General features: G+C 44.6%; 1 protein-coding gene across 1 annotated transcript in view; it reads right to left on the reverse strand.

The window, feature by feature from the left end:
* Positions 1–19308, reverse strand: part of LOC143806157 (H-2 class II histocompatibility antigen, A-U alpha chain-like) — a 258329-nt gene extending 239021 nt beyond the window's left edge. The window contains exons 1-2 of the mRNA XM_077286166.1: positions 19283–19308; positions 17192–17319 (exon numbers count right to left, since the gene is read on the reverse strand). Coding sequence (XP_077142281.1) covers positions 17192–17264 — 73 coding nt within the window. The 5' untranslated portion in view covers positions 17265–17319; positions 19283–19308. The remainder of the gene's footprint in view (positions 1–17191; positions 17320–19282) is intronic.
* Positions 19309–21841: the final 2533 nt, after the last annotated feature.

A 21841-nucleotide genomic window follows, 5' to 3' on the forward strand; every position in this document is an offset into this window, starting at 1 on the left:
GCGGCGGTGCCCTAAGAAAGGACAAGAAGCGAGATTTATTGTGCTGAGTGAGAAACGAGATCAACGCAACAGGGAGAATACCAGTAGCAGTCGTGCTGTTAGACCGAGGCAACATCCTACTGAGGTGTAAATAACAGGTGGCCGGAACGCCGAGGAAGTACAGGGCTCTAAGCATTACTTCAAACCAACGGCAGGGCAGAGAGCTATAGGCTGGCTGTCTCACCTACATCACCTACGCAGACATAGGGGGCAACTTGTGGAGAGGGGCGACTCTAGGGTCCCGGAAGAGCTCCGAGCCTTCCCGTCATATGGGTGCGTCCTACCATAAGATCTGGGGGACGAGAAGAAGAAGAAGAACATCAGAATCGAGTTGTGAGGGAACACGAGAAACAGACACAACAGTTGTGGGGACTATCCCGTAAGCACAGCAGGGGAGGACCACAACACATAAGCGCTAGAAGGAAGGCACAGATTTCCACCTGCGAAGGGAACTCTGGAGGTGCCATCGGACCGGCCGGACTTGCGCAGCCCGGCTAACCGTATTCCGGACTGAGGATCCAGAAGCCTTCAGTAAAGAGGTAAAGAGACTGCAACCTGGTGTCCTCGTTATTTACTGCACCGCACCACCACCACCATCCACATCTATCATTGTGCGCCCCTCAGCAGGGTCACGGACCGGGTCTAGCCACCGTGACAATCCCAGAGCAGAGACTCAGAGGCCCGGTACCGGGTACCCCTCGGCCCTGCGGCAGTGGGGGCGCTACAACTTGGCGTCACGAACAGGATCTACTTAAGCCTGAAGAATAAGGTCATGTGTGCCTTGGAACTGTGATTTATTATACTTGGACTGTGACTTGTTGCAAAGACTGTGCCGCGCCACTTGCCGCCAAAATCCGCCATTACAGCGCTGAGGAGAGCGCAGGAGAAGAGGGGCGTGAAGTAGGCGTGGACCAGCTGAAGAGCGCGAAAGACAATGGCCGCCCAGTCTAAATATTTCTGCACCGTGAGGACGTGTCCGTCAGCAGCCGAGATCCGCCTCCTGATTCTCAATGGTGGGCGGAGACAGAGAAAACGAAACCGCCCACGAAGGAGAGAGCGGGAAAAGGACAAAGAGGACGAAGAAGTCAGCGACATGGAGGACGCCATGGCCAGCCGCCCGGAGCCGGAGCGTGGGGTCGGAGCCGAGGACTCCCCCAGCTACCCGGAGAAGCACCGAGGCCAGACCTCCACAGTTGACGGTGACCTCCTGCAGACCGGAGCGGACGAGCTGATCCACCAACTCCTGCAGACGCAGCTGAGCACTGAGGCCGGGTGGAAGAAGACCAACATCGGGAGCCTCACCAGACATCTGTCGGCAGCCTCATCTGGTCCGGAGCAAGAAAGAAGTTCCAGCGCTCCGAAGCCAGAAAGCAAGGCCCTACCGGAAAGCGAGGTGCTGCAAACAGAGATGACAACGCCACAGCACGAGGCCCCGCAACCAGCGTAACAGACCCCAACGGAGGCAGAGCAGACCGGCACCGGAGGGACCGCATCTGAAGCAGGTATGAAGGACGACCCTGCCCTGATGACTGACACCACTCCCGCGACTGCTAGTGCCACAGCTGCTGACTCCGTTCCAGTGACTGATCTTGCAGCAGCCGCTACCTCTGCTGCAGCAAATGCCCCTACTCAAGCTGCGCAGACCTTCATCGCGGTGCATGACCTAACCGTACATGAAAGACGGATTAACGGCGTTTGTCCAGCACTGGGTGCAACCCTGGACTTCACCCTTCCCGGGCCAAGAGGGGTTAAGTGCCAGGTGCAGCCCTGGAAGCCGTCTAACTAAACCTCGGAAACCTGAAACTGTAAATAGTTAACTGTTTCTACTGTTTTGCTGCTAAAACCCGTTTAGGGTTACTCTTAAAGGGATCCCTTTGTTGACCCGGGATCCCTATTGTTTTTGTTTGTTTTCTACGTTTTGCACAAGTTATCAAAGAACTGCTGAATCATGAACAATGCATGATACAAACTCCTTGTATATAGTTTGCACCTTCTTAAAGGTGCTCTCTACTGGTTTTACATAAAAGACGGACTCTTTGCGAAGATACGGTTCTTGGAACTTGCACTGGAGTCCTTGCTGCATACGGACTTGCGGCTTGAGAAGTTGCACTACCTCGTAGAGACTTGGTCCCCTCTTAAAGGGGATGTTCACATCCTGCACTTATGAACAGTGTTGCCTTAAGATGGTTAGATGGCAATAATGTCTTGACAGAAAAAGTAATGATGCTAATATGAAGAAGTTATATGTAACTAACTAGTTGATTGTAAGAAAAGTTTAATAATGTTATTAGAAGAATGAGGACAGGAAGTGAACCTGTAGGGGTTAGTGGTGAGTCCTCTTAGGAGCCATATAGGGATGGCTCAGTGATCTTAAACTGAAAGAAAAATGATATGTTCTATACTGTGTATAGTAGTGGAAGTACAGTAGGCTCGGGCGGAAAGGAGCGGTCCTGTAACAGAAAGGAGAGGCAGTAGGTCTGGAGCAGTTAGGACAGGCGGTCCTGCAGACGTAAAGTAGGAGAATGCATAAAAGTTAATTAGCCTTATATGTGATATAAGAAGGTCTTTAGTGGATTTAGCGAGTACGTCCTTAAAGGCAAAGTTGGATTGTTGTTCAAAATTTTGCACTTAGTAGAATACCTGGTTGGGTAAGAAAAGTTATTTATAGTAAAGTTATTTAAAAAGTATTTAACCATGTTTGTAACGTTCAGGTGTCCTCACCTCCCATAAAGGGAAGCTCTGTTACAAAGTTGACTTGTACTTGCATTTTCAAAATTGTATGTCTTTTTGCTGACATGTATTGTTGTTTTCTTCCCAGTCCAGGAGTACTGGATTTAACCTGGGGGGAGTGCAGCGCCCCAGAGTCCTGGTCGTTGCAGTACTGTGGCTCCACCGCTAAGGGGGACTATGGTACGTCTGATGGCACTGAAGGAGTTCATCTGACCAGGTATCACATACACCAATACATTTCACAGTCTGGCCTCCAGGGGGAGCTAAGGGTACTATTCATTAGGCCACTCCTCACAGTCTGGTAAAACTGGGGGTTAGGCAGGAAGTTAGAGAGAACGCTGACTGGGTTGGAACCAGGCAACACCTTGTGGCAGAGGGTGTTGTAGGGGAAGATTCGGTAGGGTCCCTGTCAGGGGTGGGATCCTGACAGAGGCCTGGCAAACAGAGAGAAAGCTACGGGACCGCGCGCCTGCACTTCATAGCGGCGGTGCCCTAAGAAAGGACAAGAAGCGAGATTTATTGTGCTGAGTGAGAAACGAGATCAACGCAACAGGGAGAATACCAGTAGGAGTCGTGCCGTTAGACCGAGGCAACATCCTACTGAGGCGTAAATAACCGGTGGCCGGAACGCCGAGGAAGTACAGAGCTCTAAGCATTACTTCAAACCAACGGCAGGGCAGAGAGCTATAGGCTGGCTGTCTCACCTACATCACCTACGCAGACATAGGGGGCAACTTGTGGAGAGGGGCGACTCTAGGGTCCCGGAACAGCTCCGAGCCTTCCCGTCATACGGGTGCGTCCTACCATAAGATCTGGGGGACGAGAAGAAGAAGAACATCAGAATCGAGTTGTGAGGGAACACGAGAAACAGACACAACAGTTGTGGGGACTGTCCCGTAAGCACAGCAGGGGAGGACCACAACACATAAGCGCTAGAAGGAAGGCACAGATTTCCACCTGCGAAGGGAACTCTGGAGGTGCCATCGGACCGGCCGGACTTGCGCAGCCCGGCTAACCGTATTCCGGACTGAGGACCCAGAAGCCTTCAGTAAAGAGGTAAAGAGACTGCAACCTGGTGTCCTCGTTATTTACTGCACCGCACCACCACCACCATCCACATCTATCATTGTGCGCCCCTCAGCAGGGTCACGGACCGGGTCTAGCCACCGTGACAATCCCAGAGCAGAGACTCAGAGGCCCAGTACCGGGTACCCCTCGGCCCTGCGGCAGTGGGGGCGCTACACATACACTCAACTTTATATATATATATAGATATACAGTTATGGCCGAAAATGTTGGAACCCTTGAAATTGTTCCAGAAAATGAAGTATTTTCCCAGAAAATTATTGCAATTACATATGTGTTGTTATACACACGTTTATTTCCTATGTGTGTATTGGAACAACACACAAAAAAAAAACAGAGGAATAAAAGGCAAATTGAAGATAATTTCACACAAAACTCCAAAATGGGCCAGATAAAATTGTTGGCCCCTCTACAAAATTGTGGGTAAACAACTTTCTTTCAAGCATGTGATGCTCGTTCACACTCACCTGTGGGAAGTAACAGGTGTGAGCAATATGAAAATCACGCCTGAAACTAGATAAAAAGTGGAGAAGTAGACTCAATGTTTGCATTTTGCATCTGTGTGTGCCACATTATGCATGGGGAGAAGAAATAGGAGAAGAGAGGGCTTGAGAACCAAAATTGCTGAAAAATATCAACAAGGTTACAAGTCCATCTTCAGAGATCTTGATGTTCCTTTGTCCGCAAAGTGCATCATAATCAAAAAGTTTACAAACCATGGCACTGTAGCTAATCTCCCCGATAGAGAAAAATTGATGTTAGACTGCAACGTAGGATAGTGTGGGTGGTGGATAAGCAGCCCTAATCTAGTTCCAAAGAAATTCAAACTGTCCTGCAGACTCAGGGTGCATCAGTGTCTGCGCGAACTATCTGTCAAAATTTGAATAAAATGAAACGCTATGGCAGGAGTCCCAGAGGACTGCTGACACAGAGACATAAAAAAGCTTGACTGCAGTTTACCAAAATGTACGTGAGTAAGCCACAATCCTTCTGGGAAAGTGTCTTGTGGAAAGATAAGACCAAGATAGAGCTTTTTGGTAAAGCACATCATTCTACGGTTTACTGAAAACGGAATGAGGCCTAGAAAGAAAAGAGCACAGTAACTACAGTCAAATATGGTGGAGGCTCAAAGATGTTTTGGGGTTGTTTTGTTGCCTTTGGCACTGGCACATGATGCAAGGCATTATGAAATCTGAAGATTACCAACGGATTTTGGGTTGCAATGTAGTGGCTAGCGTCAGAAATGTGTTTGCGTCCTACGCCATGGGTCTTCCAGCAGGACAATGACCCCAAACATTCTGTATTTCAAGAAGCCCCCCAAACTGGATGGAAACAAAGCACTGGAGAGTTCTGAAGTGGCAGCAATGAGTCGGGATCTAAATCCCATTGAACACCTGTAGAGAGATCTTAAAATTGCTCTTGGGAGAAGGCGCCTCTGAATATGAGAGACCTGGAGCAGTTTGCAAAAGAAGAGAGGTCCGAAATTTCAGTTGAGAGGTGTAAGAAGCTGGTTGATGGGTTTTAAGAAGTGATTGATCGCAGTTATTTATTCTAAAGGGTGCAACCAAATATTAAGTTGAGGGTGTCAACAATTTTGTCTGGCCCATTTTGTTTTTTTTTGTGTGAAATTATGTCCAATTTGCCTTTTCTTCTCTGTGTTTTGTGTTGTTCCAATAAATACAAATGAAATAAACCTGTGTATAACAAAACATTTGTAATTGCAATAATTTCCTGGGAGAAATGCCGTATTTGTTGGATTATAACACACTTGTTTCACTAAAAATTTAGGAAAGGCTGCGGTGGAGCTGGGTCCCGGGGTCCGCTGCTGCAAGTAGCTGGTGGTGGGGGCAGGAGGGGGCGATGCTGAGGGCCCCACGCTGGGAGGAGGGGATTGTTCAGTGGTGCAATGCTGTGGCAGGCTCTGGGCTTTCACCAAATGTATATGGAGCCCTCGCACTTTCCATGGTTTTCAATGAGACTGACTTCGGGAAAATGGCCGCTGGAGGCAGTGCATGTGCAGATTGATTTTTTTTTTTACTATTTTCCTCCCCAAAATTTTGGGTGTATCTTAGGATCTGGTGCATCTTATGCTGCAAAAAACAGCACTTCATTTTCTGGAACAATTTCAAGGGTGCCAACACTTTCAGCCATGACTGTACATCTGTGTAGAGCAGTGCATTTCTATGTACCTGTATTTTAGAGGTGAAGAAAGTCAGATTTATTTGTTCCAATAAAACTACTACAAAAAATGAAAAACAATTAAAAATATGTACAGTAATTTTCTCTTTTTAAAAGTCTCCCCAGTCCCCAGGAATCTAACCCACAACCTCTATCATCACATGCAATAGCTAAAGCCAACACATGCAATAGCTAAAGCTTTGAGCCACAGCATACAGTGAGAGCATTCAGAGCATTATGTATACTTGAAGCTGCAGTGCAGACTCTGAGCCCACAGGCAGACTATACTGGTACATAGAGATACATCTGTATATAGCAATGTATTTCTATGTCCCTGTATTCTACAGGGAAAACAAAGATATTTTTTTTGTTCAAATAAAATTACTAAAAAATAATAAAAAACAATTACAATAATGTCATTTTAATGCACTTTTTAAAAATAATAAACACCACAAATCAGCAAATCACATGGACATATTTGTCCATGTAATTGTAACAGTCTGTACAACACAGCGATCAGATTATTTATGGTGCTTACTAAATGGTATAATAAAATGGTTGACTGATTGATTTTTTTTCTCTATTAAACCCAAAATAAAATGTAATAACAATGTAATTCTGAGTCAGTGATCACACATAGCGCAAATGCTGTGATTTTATTATTGCTTTTTCCTGCAAATTTTTTGCAGGTGTCAACACCACACATCCCAATAATAATCTTCTCTAATATTGCGTGTTTGCTGAGTTTTGTTTTTTGTATTTTCCCCCTTATTTGCCGCATTTTTGGTGCAGTTGCGAAGACATGTTTTTAGCTTTTTTTAATTAGTACATAAAAACTTTGATTCTGCGCTTAAAAATGCAACTGAACCTTTTTTTTACATGTTTTTTTCACCCTCCACATAGAAGCTTATAGAGAAAAAAAAGCACCAAAACCGCCCAGTTCAGCATCGTCATTAGACGCACCAAGGTTTGACTTTTCATGACATGACATCCACTTGGACATTTAGGCAAAGTTCACATATAGTGTAAAGGCTGCGTATTTTCTGCTACTTTTTTTGCACAGAAATTCTGCTGTATTTAACTGTCCAAGCAAATCCGATGTAATTTCATGAAAACTGCGCCCCTGGGGTCTAAAGACACGGTTGAACTGTGCGGTTTTGGTGCTTTTTTCTCTCTCTTATCTTCTATGGGGCCTAAAAAAAACGCATGCAAAAAACTGTAGATACTTTTTTAAGTGGAGAATCAAAGCTTTTCTGTACTATAAAAAATGCAGCTTCACATCTCTACCAAAATTGCATCAACTAAGAGGGAAAAGGCATAAAAAATGCAACAGGGATTCAATAATAAGAGATTGTTATTGAGTAGTTTTGTGAGGATCCTGCAGAAATCAAGAGACACAGTATTTCTGCGGTGCATACTAAAACCCTATGTGCCAAATTAACCTATACCTATGCCTATGGTAGATATTTTAGTCGTATTCATCTAAACCTATGCCTATTTTAGATTTTTTTTACAGTTTCATTTTCTTAATTTAGTTTTCCTTTCCACTACACTCTATTTGAAGCAGAGTAACCAATTTATTTACTTATGTATTTATTTGACATGAAGTTGCTATACATGAATGTTGGTGGCTAACATTTTTGGAAACTGAGCAACAGTTTTAAGCTCCGTTTTTTTTTATTGGAATATGTTCATATTAGTCCAACAAGGTTATTTTCCCAGTTTCATTAAGATCTTTTTAGGGATTCAGTCTTTATGCGCCATATTCTTCCATACCTATGCCTAATGTGTTATCATGGTTGGAAACAGAATAACGGTTTTAAGCTCCGTTTTTTTTATTGGAATAAGTTCATATTAGTCCAACAAGGTTATCTTCCCAGTTTCATTAAGATCTTTTTAGGGATTCAGTCTTTATGCGCCATATTCTTCCATACCTATGCCTAATGTGTTATCATGGTTGGAAACAGAATAACGGTTTTAAGCTCCGTTTTTTTTATTGGAATAAGTTCATATTAGTCCAACAAGGTTATCTTCCCAGTTTCATTAAGATCTTTTTAGGGATTCAGTCTTTATGCGCCATATTCTGCCATACCTATGCCTTGTGTGTTATCATGGTTGAAACTGAATAACTATTTTAAGCTCCGGTTTTTTTATTTGAATAAGTTCATATTAGTACAACAAGGTTATCTTCCCAGTTTCATCAAGATCTTTTTAGGGATTCAGTCTTTATTTGAATTATAAAGTTGCTATATAGGAATGTATGGGTGTTCAACTTTCTTCCCAAAATAATCTCTGCTAATAGTAACCAGATCTTCCATCTAAATATAGCACAGTAAATGTTATCTGTCCTCGATCTAGCTTGCCATATAATAAATGGCTCCATACAATGTAGCTGCCCCTGCTGAAGTCAAGTTTTCACTTCCAGGATGGATGCTAATTCTTCGGTTTGGGTTTGTTGAGGATAAAACTTGGAGTACTGTACTGGTGGCTGCAAACGTTGGACCTCTGCACGGTCTGTCAAATTTTCTTCACGCCACTGGTAGGAAAGTGCTTTAAGCCGGCATGGTTGTTGACCTTACCATACTCACTCTACTGTCTTATACGTTGTCTATTACTATTTACAGTTAAAATGTAGGAATATACAGTATCATAACTGTTATCTAAAGTGCTTCTATTTTAAAGGATATACCTTGTTACTGTCTCATACAAAGTATTTGTGGATACGGTGTAAAAGTTACCAACTTTTATGACATTTCAGAGGATACAATTTCACTAATTTGGAGCAAAAGTCCACTGGACAACCATGCTACATAGGATATTTCTCTTCAGTATGCTTACATTCAAGAACTAACAAAAAGGTAGTATGAAGTTTTGTGTGATTTATGCCTTAGCTTCTTTTGATACTAATCTTTAGTGTACATTTACTTAAATTTTAAAATTGCTTTTCATTTCAGACTGAATTTTATTTTATTGAATCAGCTTTGGCTTCAAGTACTTTTGAATAATTTAAGATTTGTAATTTTGCATTAAATAATTAAATTAAAATATATAAATATTTTTGTTTAAAGAGTAACTATCAATTGTTTTAAATTAATATTAGATTAAATAGGTCTTTATTATTATTTTTTTTAGCTTTTGTAACTATTCCTACACTAAACTGTCCCTAAATCACTCAGTTGCAAGAACGCAACTGACTGTCCCTTGCTAAGCTATCCTCCTAAACCGTTTTCACATTGAAGACGCTTTAGTAGAATGAAAGCGCGTGCACGTGCGTCCCCGGGCATCACATGAGTGCTTAGCTCGCTTCTCATGGGGGCCTCATCAAAGCAAAATATGGCTACTTTGAAGAACCTAGAATATAAGACTTATTTTCAGTTTTTTCACACTTTTTTTATTAAGTATATAATTCCACATGTGTTAATTCATAGTTTTGATGCCTTCAGTGTGAACACAGTGTGTACAATTTTCATAGTCATAAAAATGCAGAAAAATCTTTAAATGAGAAGGTGTGTACTGTATATGTGACTTGTGTTTACAACAGACAGCTTAATTTCGCCTCATAAGAGCTCGTTCACACAGGCAGCGTTTGCACGTTTTTTTCAGCGCATCCGTTCTGCGCTGAAAAAACGAGCCTATTGTTGTCAATGGGCTAGTGCAGACACTGCGCTTTTTCTGCGCATCGAACGGAAAAAAGCGACAGCATGTCAGTTTTTGCAGCGCAGAACGGACTGCCGCCGCCTATTTGGATGACTGTGTGCGCTAAAAACCACCAACACAGTAATTCAGCATGCGCTTCTTATAAAAAGCGCATGCACATAACGGAGACGAAACGGCCAGTGTGAGTGAGCCCTTAATTTTTTTTTACATAAAGTAAACTGTATATTTTATTTTATCAGTAAACTGAGATCAGAGAGATTATATAAATTAAGAAAACCATTTAAAAAAACTGTGCCATTGCCATAGTCTTGTGTGAAAATCAAACAAACAAAAACAAGGGCTTTAACCCCTTAACGACCGCCGATACACCTTTTAACGGCGGCCGCTAAGGGCACTTAAACCACAGCGCCGTTAATTAACAGCGCTGTTGAAAAAGTGAATAGCGCCCCCCAGAGTCGGATTTTCTCTGTCCTCCGATGTGATCGCACATCGGAGGACAGAGAAATGGGGTCCCCGATCGCCCCCGTTAGCCCCCCAATACTCACCTATCTCCCCCGGTGCTCCTCGTAGCTCCACATGGGCGCCACCATCTTTTTCTGGGGAAAAAATGGCGGGCGCATGCGCAGTGCGCCCGCCGCCCGGAAGATTTTTGGGGTCTCGGCTGCCGGGGGTAGCCGAGACCCCAAAGAACATGATCGGGGTCGGTTTTTACCGACCCCTGTTTTGCGATCGCCGGTAATTAACTGTTTACCGGCGACCGCAAAAAAAAAAAAAGCGATGTCATTCTCTGTCCTCTGATGTGATCGCACATCAGAGGACAGAGAAATAGGGGGGACCCTGTTATACTTACCGGTGTCCCTGGGTCCTCCTGCTTCCTCTGCTGGCCGCCGGCAAGAAAATGGCGGGCGCATGCGCAGTGCGCCCGCCATGATCTGCCGGCCGGCAGAGAAAGATTCTTCCACTTGTTTTATTTTGGTCACTGTGAGATCCTATCACAGTGATCAAAATAAAAAAAATAGTAAATAACCCCCCCCATTTATCACCCCCTTAGTAAGGAAAAAATAATAAAATAAAAAAAATGTATGAATTTCTATTTTCCAATTAGGGTTAGGGTTAGGGGTAGGGTTAGGGGTGGGGTTAGGGTTAGGGGTAGGGGTAGGGGTAGGGTTAGGGTTAGGGGTAGGGTTAGCGGGAGGGTTAGGGGGAGGGTTAGGGGTAGGGTTAGGATATGTGTACACGTAGAATGGTTCTCTGTGGATTTTTCCGCAGCGGATTTGATAAATCCGCAGGGCCAAAACGCTGCGTTTTTCCTGCAGATTTATTGCGGATGTACCGCGGTTTTTGTGCGGATTCCCCTGCGGTTTTACACCTGCGGTTTTCTATTATGGAGCAGGTGTAAAACCACTGCGGAATCCGCAGAAAGAATTAACATGCTGCGGAATGTAAAGGTTTACATTGTACTGTAAACTCATGGGAAACGGCTGCGGACCCGCAGCTGCGGAAACGCTGCAGATCCGCAGCAAATCCGCAACGTGTGCACATAGCCTTAGGGTTAGGGCTAGGGATAGGGCTTGGGTTAGGGTTAGGGCTAGGGTTAGGGTTAGAGCTAGGATTAGAGTTAGAGCTAGGGTTAGGGCTAGGGTTAGGGCTAAAGTTAGGGTTAGGGTTGGGGCTAGGTTTAGGGCTAAAGTTAGGGTTTGGGCTAAAGTTAGGGTTAGGGCTAGGGTTGGGGCTAAAGTTAGGGTTAGAGTTGGGATTACGGTTTGGATTAGGGTTGGCATTAGGGTTACATTTGGGATTAGGGTTAGGTTTGGGATTAGGGTTAAGGCTAGGGTTGGGATTAGGGATAGGGGTGTATTGCGATTAGGGTTAGGTTTTGAGGTTAGGGTTGAGATTAGGATTAGGGGTGTGTTCGGTTTGGGGGTTTGATTAGGGTTATGGTTAGCTTTGGGATTAGGGTTAGGGGTGTTTTGGGGGTTAGGGTTGTGATTAGGATTATGGATCGGGTTGGGATTAGGGTTAGGGGTGTGTTGGGGTTAGGGTTGGAGTTAGAATTGGGGGGTTTCCACTGTTTAGGTACATCAGGGGGTCTCTAAACGCCACAGCCAATTTTGCGCTCAAAAAGTCAAATGGTGCTCCCTCCCTTCTGAGCTCTGCCGTGCGCCCAAACAGTAGTTTACCCCCACATATGGGGCATCAGCGTACTCGGGATAAATTGGACAACAACATTTGGGGTCCAATTTCTCCTGTTACCCTTGTGAAAATAAAAACTTGGGGGCTAAAAATCTTTTTTGTGGAAAAAAAAATATTTTTTATTTTCACGACTCTGCATTATAAACTTCTGTGAAGCACTTGGGCATTCAAAGTTCTCACCACACATCTATATAAGTTCCTTTGGGGGGTCTAGTTTCCAAAATGGGGTCACTTGTGGGGGGTTTCTACTGTTTAGGTACATCAGGGGCTCTGCAAATGCAACATAACGCCCGCAGACCATTCTATCAAAGTCTGCATTCCAAAACGGCGCTCCTTCCCTTCCGAGCTCAGCCATGCGCCCAAACAGTGGTCCCCCCACATATGGGGTATCAGCGTACTCAGGACAAATTGGATAACAACTTTTGGGGTCCAATTTCTCTTGTTACCCTTGTGAAAATAAAAACTTGGGGGCTAAAAAAATCTTTTTTGTGGAAAAAATATATTTTTTTTATTTTCACGACTCTGCATTATAACCTTCTGGGAAGCACTTGGGAATTCAAAGTTCTCACCACACATCTAGATAAGTTCCTTGGGGGGGTCTAGTTTCCAAAATGGGGTCACTTGTGGGGGGTTTCTACTGTTTAGGTACATCAGGGGCTCTGCAAATGCAACATAATGCCCGCAGACCATTCTATCAAAGTCTGCATTCCAAAACGGCGCTCCTTCCCTTCCGAGCTCAGCCATGCGCCCAAACAGTGGTCCCCCCCGCATATGGGGTATCAGCGTACTCAGGACAAATTGGACAACAACTTTTGGGGTCCAATTTCTCTTGTTACCCTTGTGAAAATAAAAATTTGTGGGCTAAAAAAATCTTTTTTGTGGAAAAAATATATTTTTTTTATTTTCACGACTCTGCATTATAACCTGTGAAGCACTTGGGCATTCAAAGTTCTCACAACACATCTAGATAAGTTCCTTGGGGGGTCTAGTTTCCAAAATGGGGTCACTTGTGGGGGGTTTCTACTGTTTAGGTACATCAGGGGCTCTGCAAACGTAACATAATGCCCGCAGACCATTCTATCAAAGTCTGCATTCCAAAACGGCGCTCCTTCCCTTCCGAGCTCTGCCATGCGCCCAAACAGTGGTTTATCCCCAACATATGGGGTATCAGCCTACTCAGCATACATTGCACAATAAATTTTGGGGTCCAATTTCTCCTGTTACCCTTGTGAAAGTAAAAATTTGGTGGTGAAAAGATCATTTTTGTGGAAAAAATATGATTTTTTTTATTTTCATGGCTCTACATTATAAACTTTTGTGAAGCAGTTGGGGGTTCATAGTGCTCACCACATATCTAGATAAGCTCTTTGAGGGGTCTAGTTTCCAAAATGGGGTCACTTGTGGTGGGTTTCTACTGTTTAGGTACATCAGGAGCTCTGCAAATGCAACATGACACCCGCAGACCATCCCATCAAAGTCTGCATTCCAAGCGGCGCTCCTTCCCTTCCGAGCCCTGATGGGTACCCAAACAGTTCCCCCCCTTGTGGGGGGTTTCCACTGTGTAGGCACATCAGGGGCTCTCCAAACGCGACAAGGTGTCCGATCTCAATTCCAGCCAATTCTACATTGAAAAAATAAAACGGCACTCCTTCTCTTCCAAGCTCTGCGGTGCGCCCAAACAGTGGTTTACCCCCACATATGGGGTATCGACTTACTCAGGAGAAATTGCACAACAACTTTTGTGGTCTAATTTCTCCTGTTACCCTTGTGAAAATAAGAATTTGTGGGCGAAAAGATCATTTTTGTGTAAACAAATGCGATTTTTTATTTTCACGGCTCTACTTTATAAACTTCTGTGAAGCACTTGGGGGTTTAATGTGCTCACCACACATCTAGTTAAGTTCCTTAAGGGGTCTAGTTTCCAAAATGGTGTCACTTGTGGAGAGTTTCCACTGTTTAGGCACATCAGGGGCTCTCTAAACATGACATGGCATCCGATCTCAATTCCAGCCAATTCTGCATTGAAAAAGTCAAACGGCGCTCCTTCTCTTCCAAGCTCTGCGGTGCGCCCAAACAGTGGTTTATCCCCACATATGGGGTATCGGCATACTCAGGAGAAATTGCACAACAAAATGTATGGTTAAATTTCTGTTTTTACACTTGTGAAAATAAAAACATATGGTTCTGAATTAAAATGTTTGCAAAAAAAGTTAAATGTTCATTTTTTCCTTCCACATTGTTTCAGTTCCTGTGAAGCACGTAAAGGGTTAATAAACTTCTTGAATGTGGTTTTGAGCACCTTGAGGGGTGCAGTTTTTATAATGGTGTCACACTTGGTTATTTTCTATCATATAGACCCCTCAAAATGACTTCAAATGTGATGTGGTCCCTAAAAAAAAAATGGTGTTGTAAAAATGAGAAATTGCTGGTCAACTTTTAACCCTTATAACTCCCTAACAAAAAAAATTTTGATTCCAAAATTGTGCTGATGTAAAGTAGACATATGGGAAATGTTATTTATTAACTATTTTGTGTGACATATCTCTCTGATTTAAGGGCATAAAAATACTAAATTTGAAAATTGCAAAATTTTAAAAATTTTCGCCATATTTCCATTTTTTCATAAATAATCGCAAGAAATATCGAAGAAATGTTACCACTAATATGAAGTACAATATGTCACGAAAAAACAATCTCAGAATCAGCGGGATCGGTTGAAGCGTTCCAGAGTTATAACCTCATAAAGTGACAGTGGTCAGAATTGTAAAAATTGGCCCGGTCATTAAGTACCAAATTAGCTCTGTCACTAAGGGGTTAAGGCTAAATTTTTCGATAAAGATCTACTTAGGGATTCACTGTTTATTTGAAATGTAAAGTTATTACCGTATATACTCGAGTATAAGCCGAGATTTTCAGCCCATTTTTTGGGCTGAAAGTCCCCCTCTCGGCTCATACTCGAGTCATACCCAGGGGTCGACAGGGGAGGGGGAGCGGGGGCTGTCTAATTATACTCACCTACTCCTGGCGTGGTCCCTGCAGGTCCCTGGCTTCCCCGGCACCGGCAGCTTCTTCCTGTACTGAGCTGTCACATGGTACCACTCATTACAGTAATGAATATGCGTCTCCACCTCCCATAGGGGTGGAGCCGCATATTCATTACTGTAATGAGCAGTAACGGTGACCGCTCAGTACAGGAAGAAGTGCGGCGCCGGGGAACAGACGTACAGGGACCGCGCCAGGAGCAGGTGAGTATAACGGGAAGGGGAGCGCAGCGCGATATTCACCTGCTCCTCGTTCCGGCGCCGCTCCAGCTTCAGCGTCTTCTGCTGTGACACTCAGGTCAGAGGGCGCGGTGACGTGGTTAGTGCGCGCCCTCTGCCTGAACATCAGTGCAGAAGACGCTGAAGATGGAGCGGCGCCAGAACGAGGAGCAGGTGAATATTGAAAGTGCCGGGGGTCTGAGAGACGGAGAGGTGAGTATGTGATTTTTTTTTAATGCAGCAACAGCAAATGGGGCAAGTGTCTGTATGGAGCATCTATGGGGCCATAACGTTCGTGCAGCACTATATGGGGCAAGTGTCTGTATGGAGCATCTTATGGGCCCATAATCGTTTGTGCAGCACTATATGGGGCAATTGTCTGTATGAAGCATCTTATGGGCCATAACGTTTGTGCAGCACTATATGGGGCAAATATCTTTATGGAGCATCTTATGGGCCATAATCAACATTTGAGCAGCATTATATTGGGCAAATGTGTCCATAGGGCATCTTATGGGGCCATTATCAACCTTTATGCAGGATTATATGGGGCATATTTTAATATGGAGCATCTTATGGGGCCATCATAATCTTTATGGAGCATTATATGGGGCTCCTGATTCAATATGGATATTCAAAAACACTTAACTTACTGATGTCTCAATTAATTTTACTTTTATTGGTATCTATTTTTACTTTTGACATTTACCGGTAGATGCTGCATTTCCCACCCTAGGCGTATACTCGAGTCATTAAGTTTTCCCAGTTTTTTGTGGCAAAATTAGGGGAGGTCGGCTTATACTCGGGTCAGCTTATACTCGAGTATATACGGTATATAGGAATGTATGAATTAACATTGTTGAAAACAGAATTACATTTTTAAGCTCTGTTTTTCTTGTTGGAATAAGTTCATATTAATGACAAACTTATTTTCAGAGTTGCATCAAGATCTTCTTAGGGATTCAGTGTTTATTTGAAATTTAAAGTTACTATATAGAAATGTATGGGTTTGCCTTGTTGAAAACACAATTACAGTTTTAACCTCTGCTAATTTATTTTTAAGTAGAGTGAAGTGGAAAGGAAAAATACATTAAAAAAATTCAACTGTAAAAAAAAAAACTACCATAGGCCTAGGTATAGAAGAATATGGCGGCACATAAAGACTGAATCCCTAAAAAGATCTTGATGAAACTTGGAAGATAACCTTGTTGTACTAATATGAACTTATTCTAATAAAAAAACGGAGCTTAAAACCGTTATTCAGTTTCCAAAAAAGTGAACCCCTACATTCATGTATAGCAACTTCATGTCAAATAAATACATAAGTAAATAAATTGGTTACTCTGCTTCAAATAGAGTGTAGTGGAAAGGAAAACTAAATTAAGAAAATGAAACTGTAAAAAAAATCTAAAATAGGCATAGGTTTAGATGAATACGACTAAAATATCTACCATAGGCATAGGTATAGATAAATAGGGCACATAGGGTTTTAGTATTTTCCTATTTCTGCTATGTCTGAACGTGACCTTAAAGGCACAAAAGCCAGACGTCGTATAGTAAAGCTACATCAAGATGACAAAGTTCTTGCTGCTACGACTATGAATGAATGAATGGAAAAAAATCCATAGGTCCCAACTAGCGATGAGCAGGACGCACAGGTGACGTTAGCGCTGGCTAATCAAAAGCCGTGCCGGTGACGCTGGAATGTAAGAGATTCGCGGCCTCCCGTCCAGCCAGCAGGATTTTTTTTTTAACTGGCATTTTACACAAAAACCTGAAAAATTACGATTTGCACAAAATGTCATCAACAGCAACATTTGGTACATTGGTTTGTATTATCTACTATATGATCATATTTCACATAAAATAAACTTATGTGAATGAAGGATTCCATAAGACCTAAAAAGAATATACAACTAAAAAATACAAATGGTGAAAAGTAAGAATGCATTAGTCTGTTCCATTCTACACAAAGTCTTCTTCTCGTAACACCTCTTTGCATTTATAATAAACCATAGCAGAGTATAACCCCCATCCTCCCCACTTACCTCGCACAGCCGGGCACACTTTCAGGCACAATGTACAGATTAGCGCTAGGTACAAGTCTGTTCTCCCGACCATCTTGTTCGTATGATGTAGAAATTCTGAATACACTTTGTAGATCCTCTTCCTAACACTACAACAACCGAGGAGAAGAAGTAGAAGTCATTAGAGTCGGCTTCACTTTCTTCATCCAATGAGCTCAGTAGTGGAGTCTGACCTCATAGTTTCTGGGTAGACTGATTCTCCTACATGCTCAGTTAGCCTGTGTTACTGCTACCTTCACTAGCGTTGTTATTCTGTTTATATCTGCTTACCAGAAGTTAAAGGGAACCCGCCACTTGAAAAAAAAGCTATTTACATTCAAATAAAGAGTTAATATGCAGGGAAATATTTTTAATTTTCTCATTCAATGCACTGGAAAATGGCAAAAGAAATTCCAAATGCAGCAATTATTAAAAAACAGTCCATAATTCCTACATTGCTTTTCTGGGTTTTGTTTTTACGGCATTTATTGTGCGGTAAAAATGACCTGGCAGCGTGATTCTCCGGTACAATTAGGCCGGGGTCACATTAGCTTATGGCATGTGATGCGAGAGCATCCAATATGATATGCTAATGACCCTCGGCTCCTGCTCTGCTGTCAGCAGGAGCCGAGTGTCATGCGTCTGTGCTCCAAGCCTCTTGTACAGAGCGAATCGGAGCACAGCCGCGGAGGAGGCGGAGAAATGAATTTCTCCATCTCCTCCATTGCTGGGGTCCGCGTATAACGCACATCACTCTGATGATATTTGAGTGATGTGCGCTGTCTCACTCGCCCCCATAGGCTTATATGGGTGTGAGTGAGCCGAGAGTCAGCCGAGTGTCCGGGACAATCGCAGCATGCTACGAATTACTCACACGTACAATACGGCCGAGGAAAAAAGCAGTGATGGGAGCGGCTCCATAGAGAAATACTGGTCCGAGTGCTATGTGATTTTTTTATCGCATAGCACTCGTCCATATTCCTCTCTAGTGTGACTCCGGCAGAGGTGTATCTAGGGTTTCTGGCACCCGGGGCAAGAATTCATTTTGGCGCCCCCCCAGGACATATGCCCCCCGTCAGCCCCATCATTGCCCTCTCCCCGTCAGCCCCATCATTGCCCTCTCCTCCTCCACCCTCCCCATCATTGCCCTCTCCTCCTCCACCATCCCCATCATTGCCCTCTCCTCCTCCACCATCCCCATCATTGCCCTCTCCTCCTCCACCATCCCCATCATTGCCCTCTCCTCCTCCACCATCCCCATCATTGCTCTCTCCCCGTCAGCCCCATCATTGCCCTCTCCTCCTCCACCATCTCCATCATTGCTCTCTCCCCATCAGCCCCATCATTGCCCTCTCCTCCTCCACCATCCCCATCATTGCCCTCTCCTCCTCCACCATCCCCATCATTGCTCTCTCCCCGTCAGCCCCATCATTGCCCTCTCCTCCTCCACCATCCCCATCATTGCTCTCTCCCCGTCAGCCCCATCATTGCCCTCTCCTCCTCCACCATCCCCATCATTGCTCTCTCCCCGTCAGCCCCATCATTGCCCTCTCCTTCCCCCCCCCCACACACACACGCCATTCACTTCTCTGCACATTCCCCTGCAGCGCGATACACACACACACCCAATACTGAGCCACACACACACATTCACATACACACACACACATTCACATACACACACACACATTCACATACACACACATACAAACACACATTCACATACACACACACATTCACATACACACACACATACAAACACACATTCACATACACACACACACATTCACATACACACATTCACACATTCACATACACACACACATTCACATACATACACACATTCACATACACACACATATACACACATTCACACATATACACACACATACACACATTCACATACACACATTCACACATATACACACATTCACATACACACACACATTCACATACATACACACATTCACACACACACACACACATTCACATACACACACACACACACACACACATTCACGTACACACATTCACACACACACATTCACATACACACACACCCACCCCTCTCACCTCTCCTCGTGCTCTGCCGCAGCATCTCATCGCCTTCCTCTGACACAGCTGGCAGCTGAATGATTGCGTCATCCAGTGGCGCATCTGTGTGAGAGGAAGCAGGAAGACAGATCGCTGGGCAGCGGAGCTGCGGGGATTTCTCCCTGCCCGCCGCAGCCACTCTGCAGGGGCCCCCCTCCACCTCTGCACACGTTGGGAGCCGGCGCTCTGCAGCTGACTCCCAGACCAGGGGCGGCAGAATGCAGCCGCCGGAGGAGACACTGCAGACCGCCGAATTAGGCGGCCCGACTGCACCCCCCTGCCGGCTGCGCCCGGGGCACTTGCCCCGGCTGCCCCCCCCTAGATACGCCACTGGACTCTGGCCTTACTGTGATACCAAACTTGTCCAGATTTTTTAATGGTGAAAAAAGTGTGAAACTTTTTTACTTTTCAGTCGATAGAGCTGTGTGTGGGCTTGTGATTTTGTGGGGCCAAGCTGACATTTTTATTGATACCATTTTGGTTAGATACAATGTTTTGATCACTTCTTGTTGATTTACTTTACTTTATGGTGACCCAAAAAAATTCTGGCATTTTTATTTTTTCTCTCTGTACAATCTTTATCGATTAAGTTTGGTTAATTTTATGTTTTGATAGGTTGGGCTTTTACAAATACAGCAATACCACACATGTATTTTTAAGATTTTTTTAAAATTATCTTTATTTTATGTTTTTTTAATAACTTTTTATTGCATTTTTAGTCCACCTAGGGGAGTTGAACCCACAATCATCTGATTGCATATGCTATATACTGCAATACCAGAGAATTATAGTACAGTATATAGTAAAAATAGCAGTTTCCTTTGAAGCCCAGCCACAGACAAGGTTTCAGCGGAGCACTGTAACGTCAGATCCACAGCTACTGTACAAGAGCAATTCATCAGCACCCCATTTAACTCTGAGCCCCCTGGTTTGTGCATCTTAAAGGGAACCTGTCACCCCGTTTTTTTCAGTATGAAATAAAAATACCATTAAATAGGGCCTGAGCTGTGCTGGACAATAGTGTATTTTGTGTACCCTGATTCCCCACCTATGCTGCCGAAAGACCTTACCAAAGTTGCCGTTTTCGCCTGTCAATCAAGGTGGTCAGGTCAAATGGGTGTGGTGAAATCGCTTCTTCTCCCCCAGATCTAGCGATCTGCGCTATTCTCCGCTTTTTCGCTGGCGGCGGCCATCTTCCTGAGGCCGCGCGTGCACAGATGGAGCGCTCTGCTGCCCGGGGCTTCAGGAAAATGGCCGCGGGATGCCGCGCGTGCGCAGATGGGGATCGCGGCGGCCATTTTCCTGAAGCCCCGGGCAGCAGAGCGCTCCATCTGTGCACGCGCGGCCTCAGGAAGATGGCCGCCGCCAGCGAAAAAGCGGAGAATAGCGCAGATCGCGCTCTTTTTCTTCAGCTGCGCAGTGCATTCCCCTGTTGGGCATGCGCAAACCACTACGCCACCAACGGAAAGATGAGCAAGATCTGGGGGAGAAGAAGCGATTTCACCACGCCCATTTGACCTGACCACCTTGATTGACAGGCGAAAACGGCGACTTTGGTAAGGTATTTCGGCAGCATAGGTGGGTAATCAGGGTACACAAAATACACTATTGTCCAGCACAGCTCAGGCCCTATTTAATGGTATTTTTATCTCATACTGAAAAAACGGGGTGACAGGTTCCCTTTAAATGTTGCTGCCATTAACTGACCTCAGCATTTATGTGATTTAGGCCATGTTCATACGTTGCGGTTTTTACCGCGGATCCACAGCGTTTTTGACACTGCGGACCTGCAGCAGTTTCCCATGCGGTTTACAGTACCATGCAGGGCAGCCATCAGAGCATTACAGCCCTTACTACATACCTCCCAACCATCCCGGATCCAGCGGGACTGTCCTAATTTTGACAGTCAGCCCCGCGATCCCGGGCGGGACATTAGTTGTCCCGCACTGGTTGGGAGGTGTGTATATCACCCGGTCAGTCCCTGAGCCCCTGCACCCGCCCGCAGAGAACTGCAGCATATTGGCTGCTCTGTGCGCACAGGCTCAGGACCTGTGATGAAGTCACAGGATGGGAGGAGTCAGGGGGTCACATGATCTGGAGGACCTCCTGTACAGGACCTTGCTGGTTGTCATGACGCTGCAGGAAGGTAAGCATATGTGTGAGGTCAGGAGGTGTTTACAGTGTGGATGTAGCAGAGCCATGTGTGTACAAGGTGTATGGATCGGAGCAGCGTGTGAAAGGTGTATGGAGCAGAGTCGTGTGTGTAAGATGTGTACGGAGCCGTGTGTACGAGGTGTATGGAGCGGAGCAGAGTGTGTACGAGGTGTGCGGAGCAGAGCCATGTGTGTACAAGGTATACGGAGTGGAGCAGCGTGTGCAATGTGTATGGAGCGGAGCCGTGTGTGTATAAGGTGTACGGAGCTGAGCTGTCTGTGTACGAGGTGTACGGAGCGGAGCCGTGTGTGTATAAGGTGTATGGAGCTGAGCCGTGTGTGTGCAAGGTATACGGAGCGGAGCAGCGTGTGCAATGTGTACGGA

This window comes from Ranitomeya variabilis, chromosome 2 (genome assembly GCF_051348905.1).
Source record: "Ranitomeya variabilis isolate aRanVar5 chromosome 2, aRanVar5.hap1, whole genome shotgun sequence".
In the NCBI taxonomy this organism is placed as follows: Eukaryota; Metazoa; Chordata; class Amphibia; order Anura; family Dendrobatidae; genus Ranitomeya; species Ranitomeya variabilis.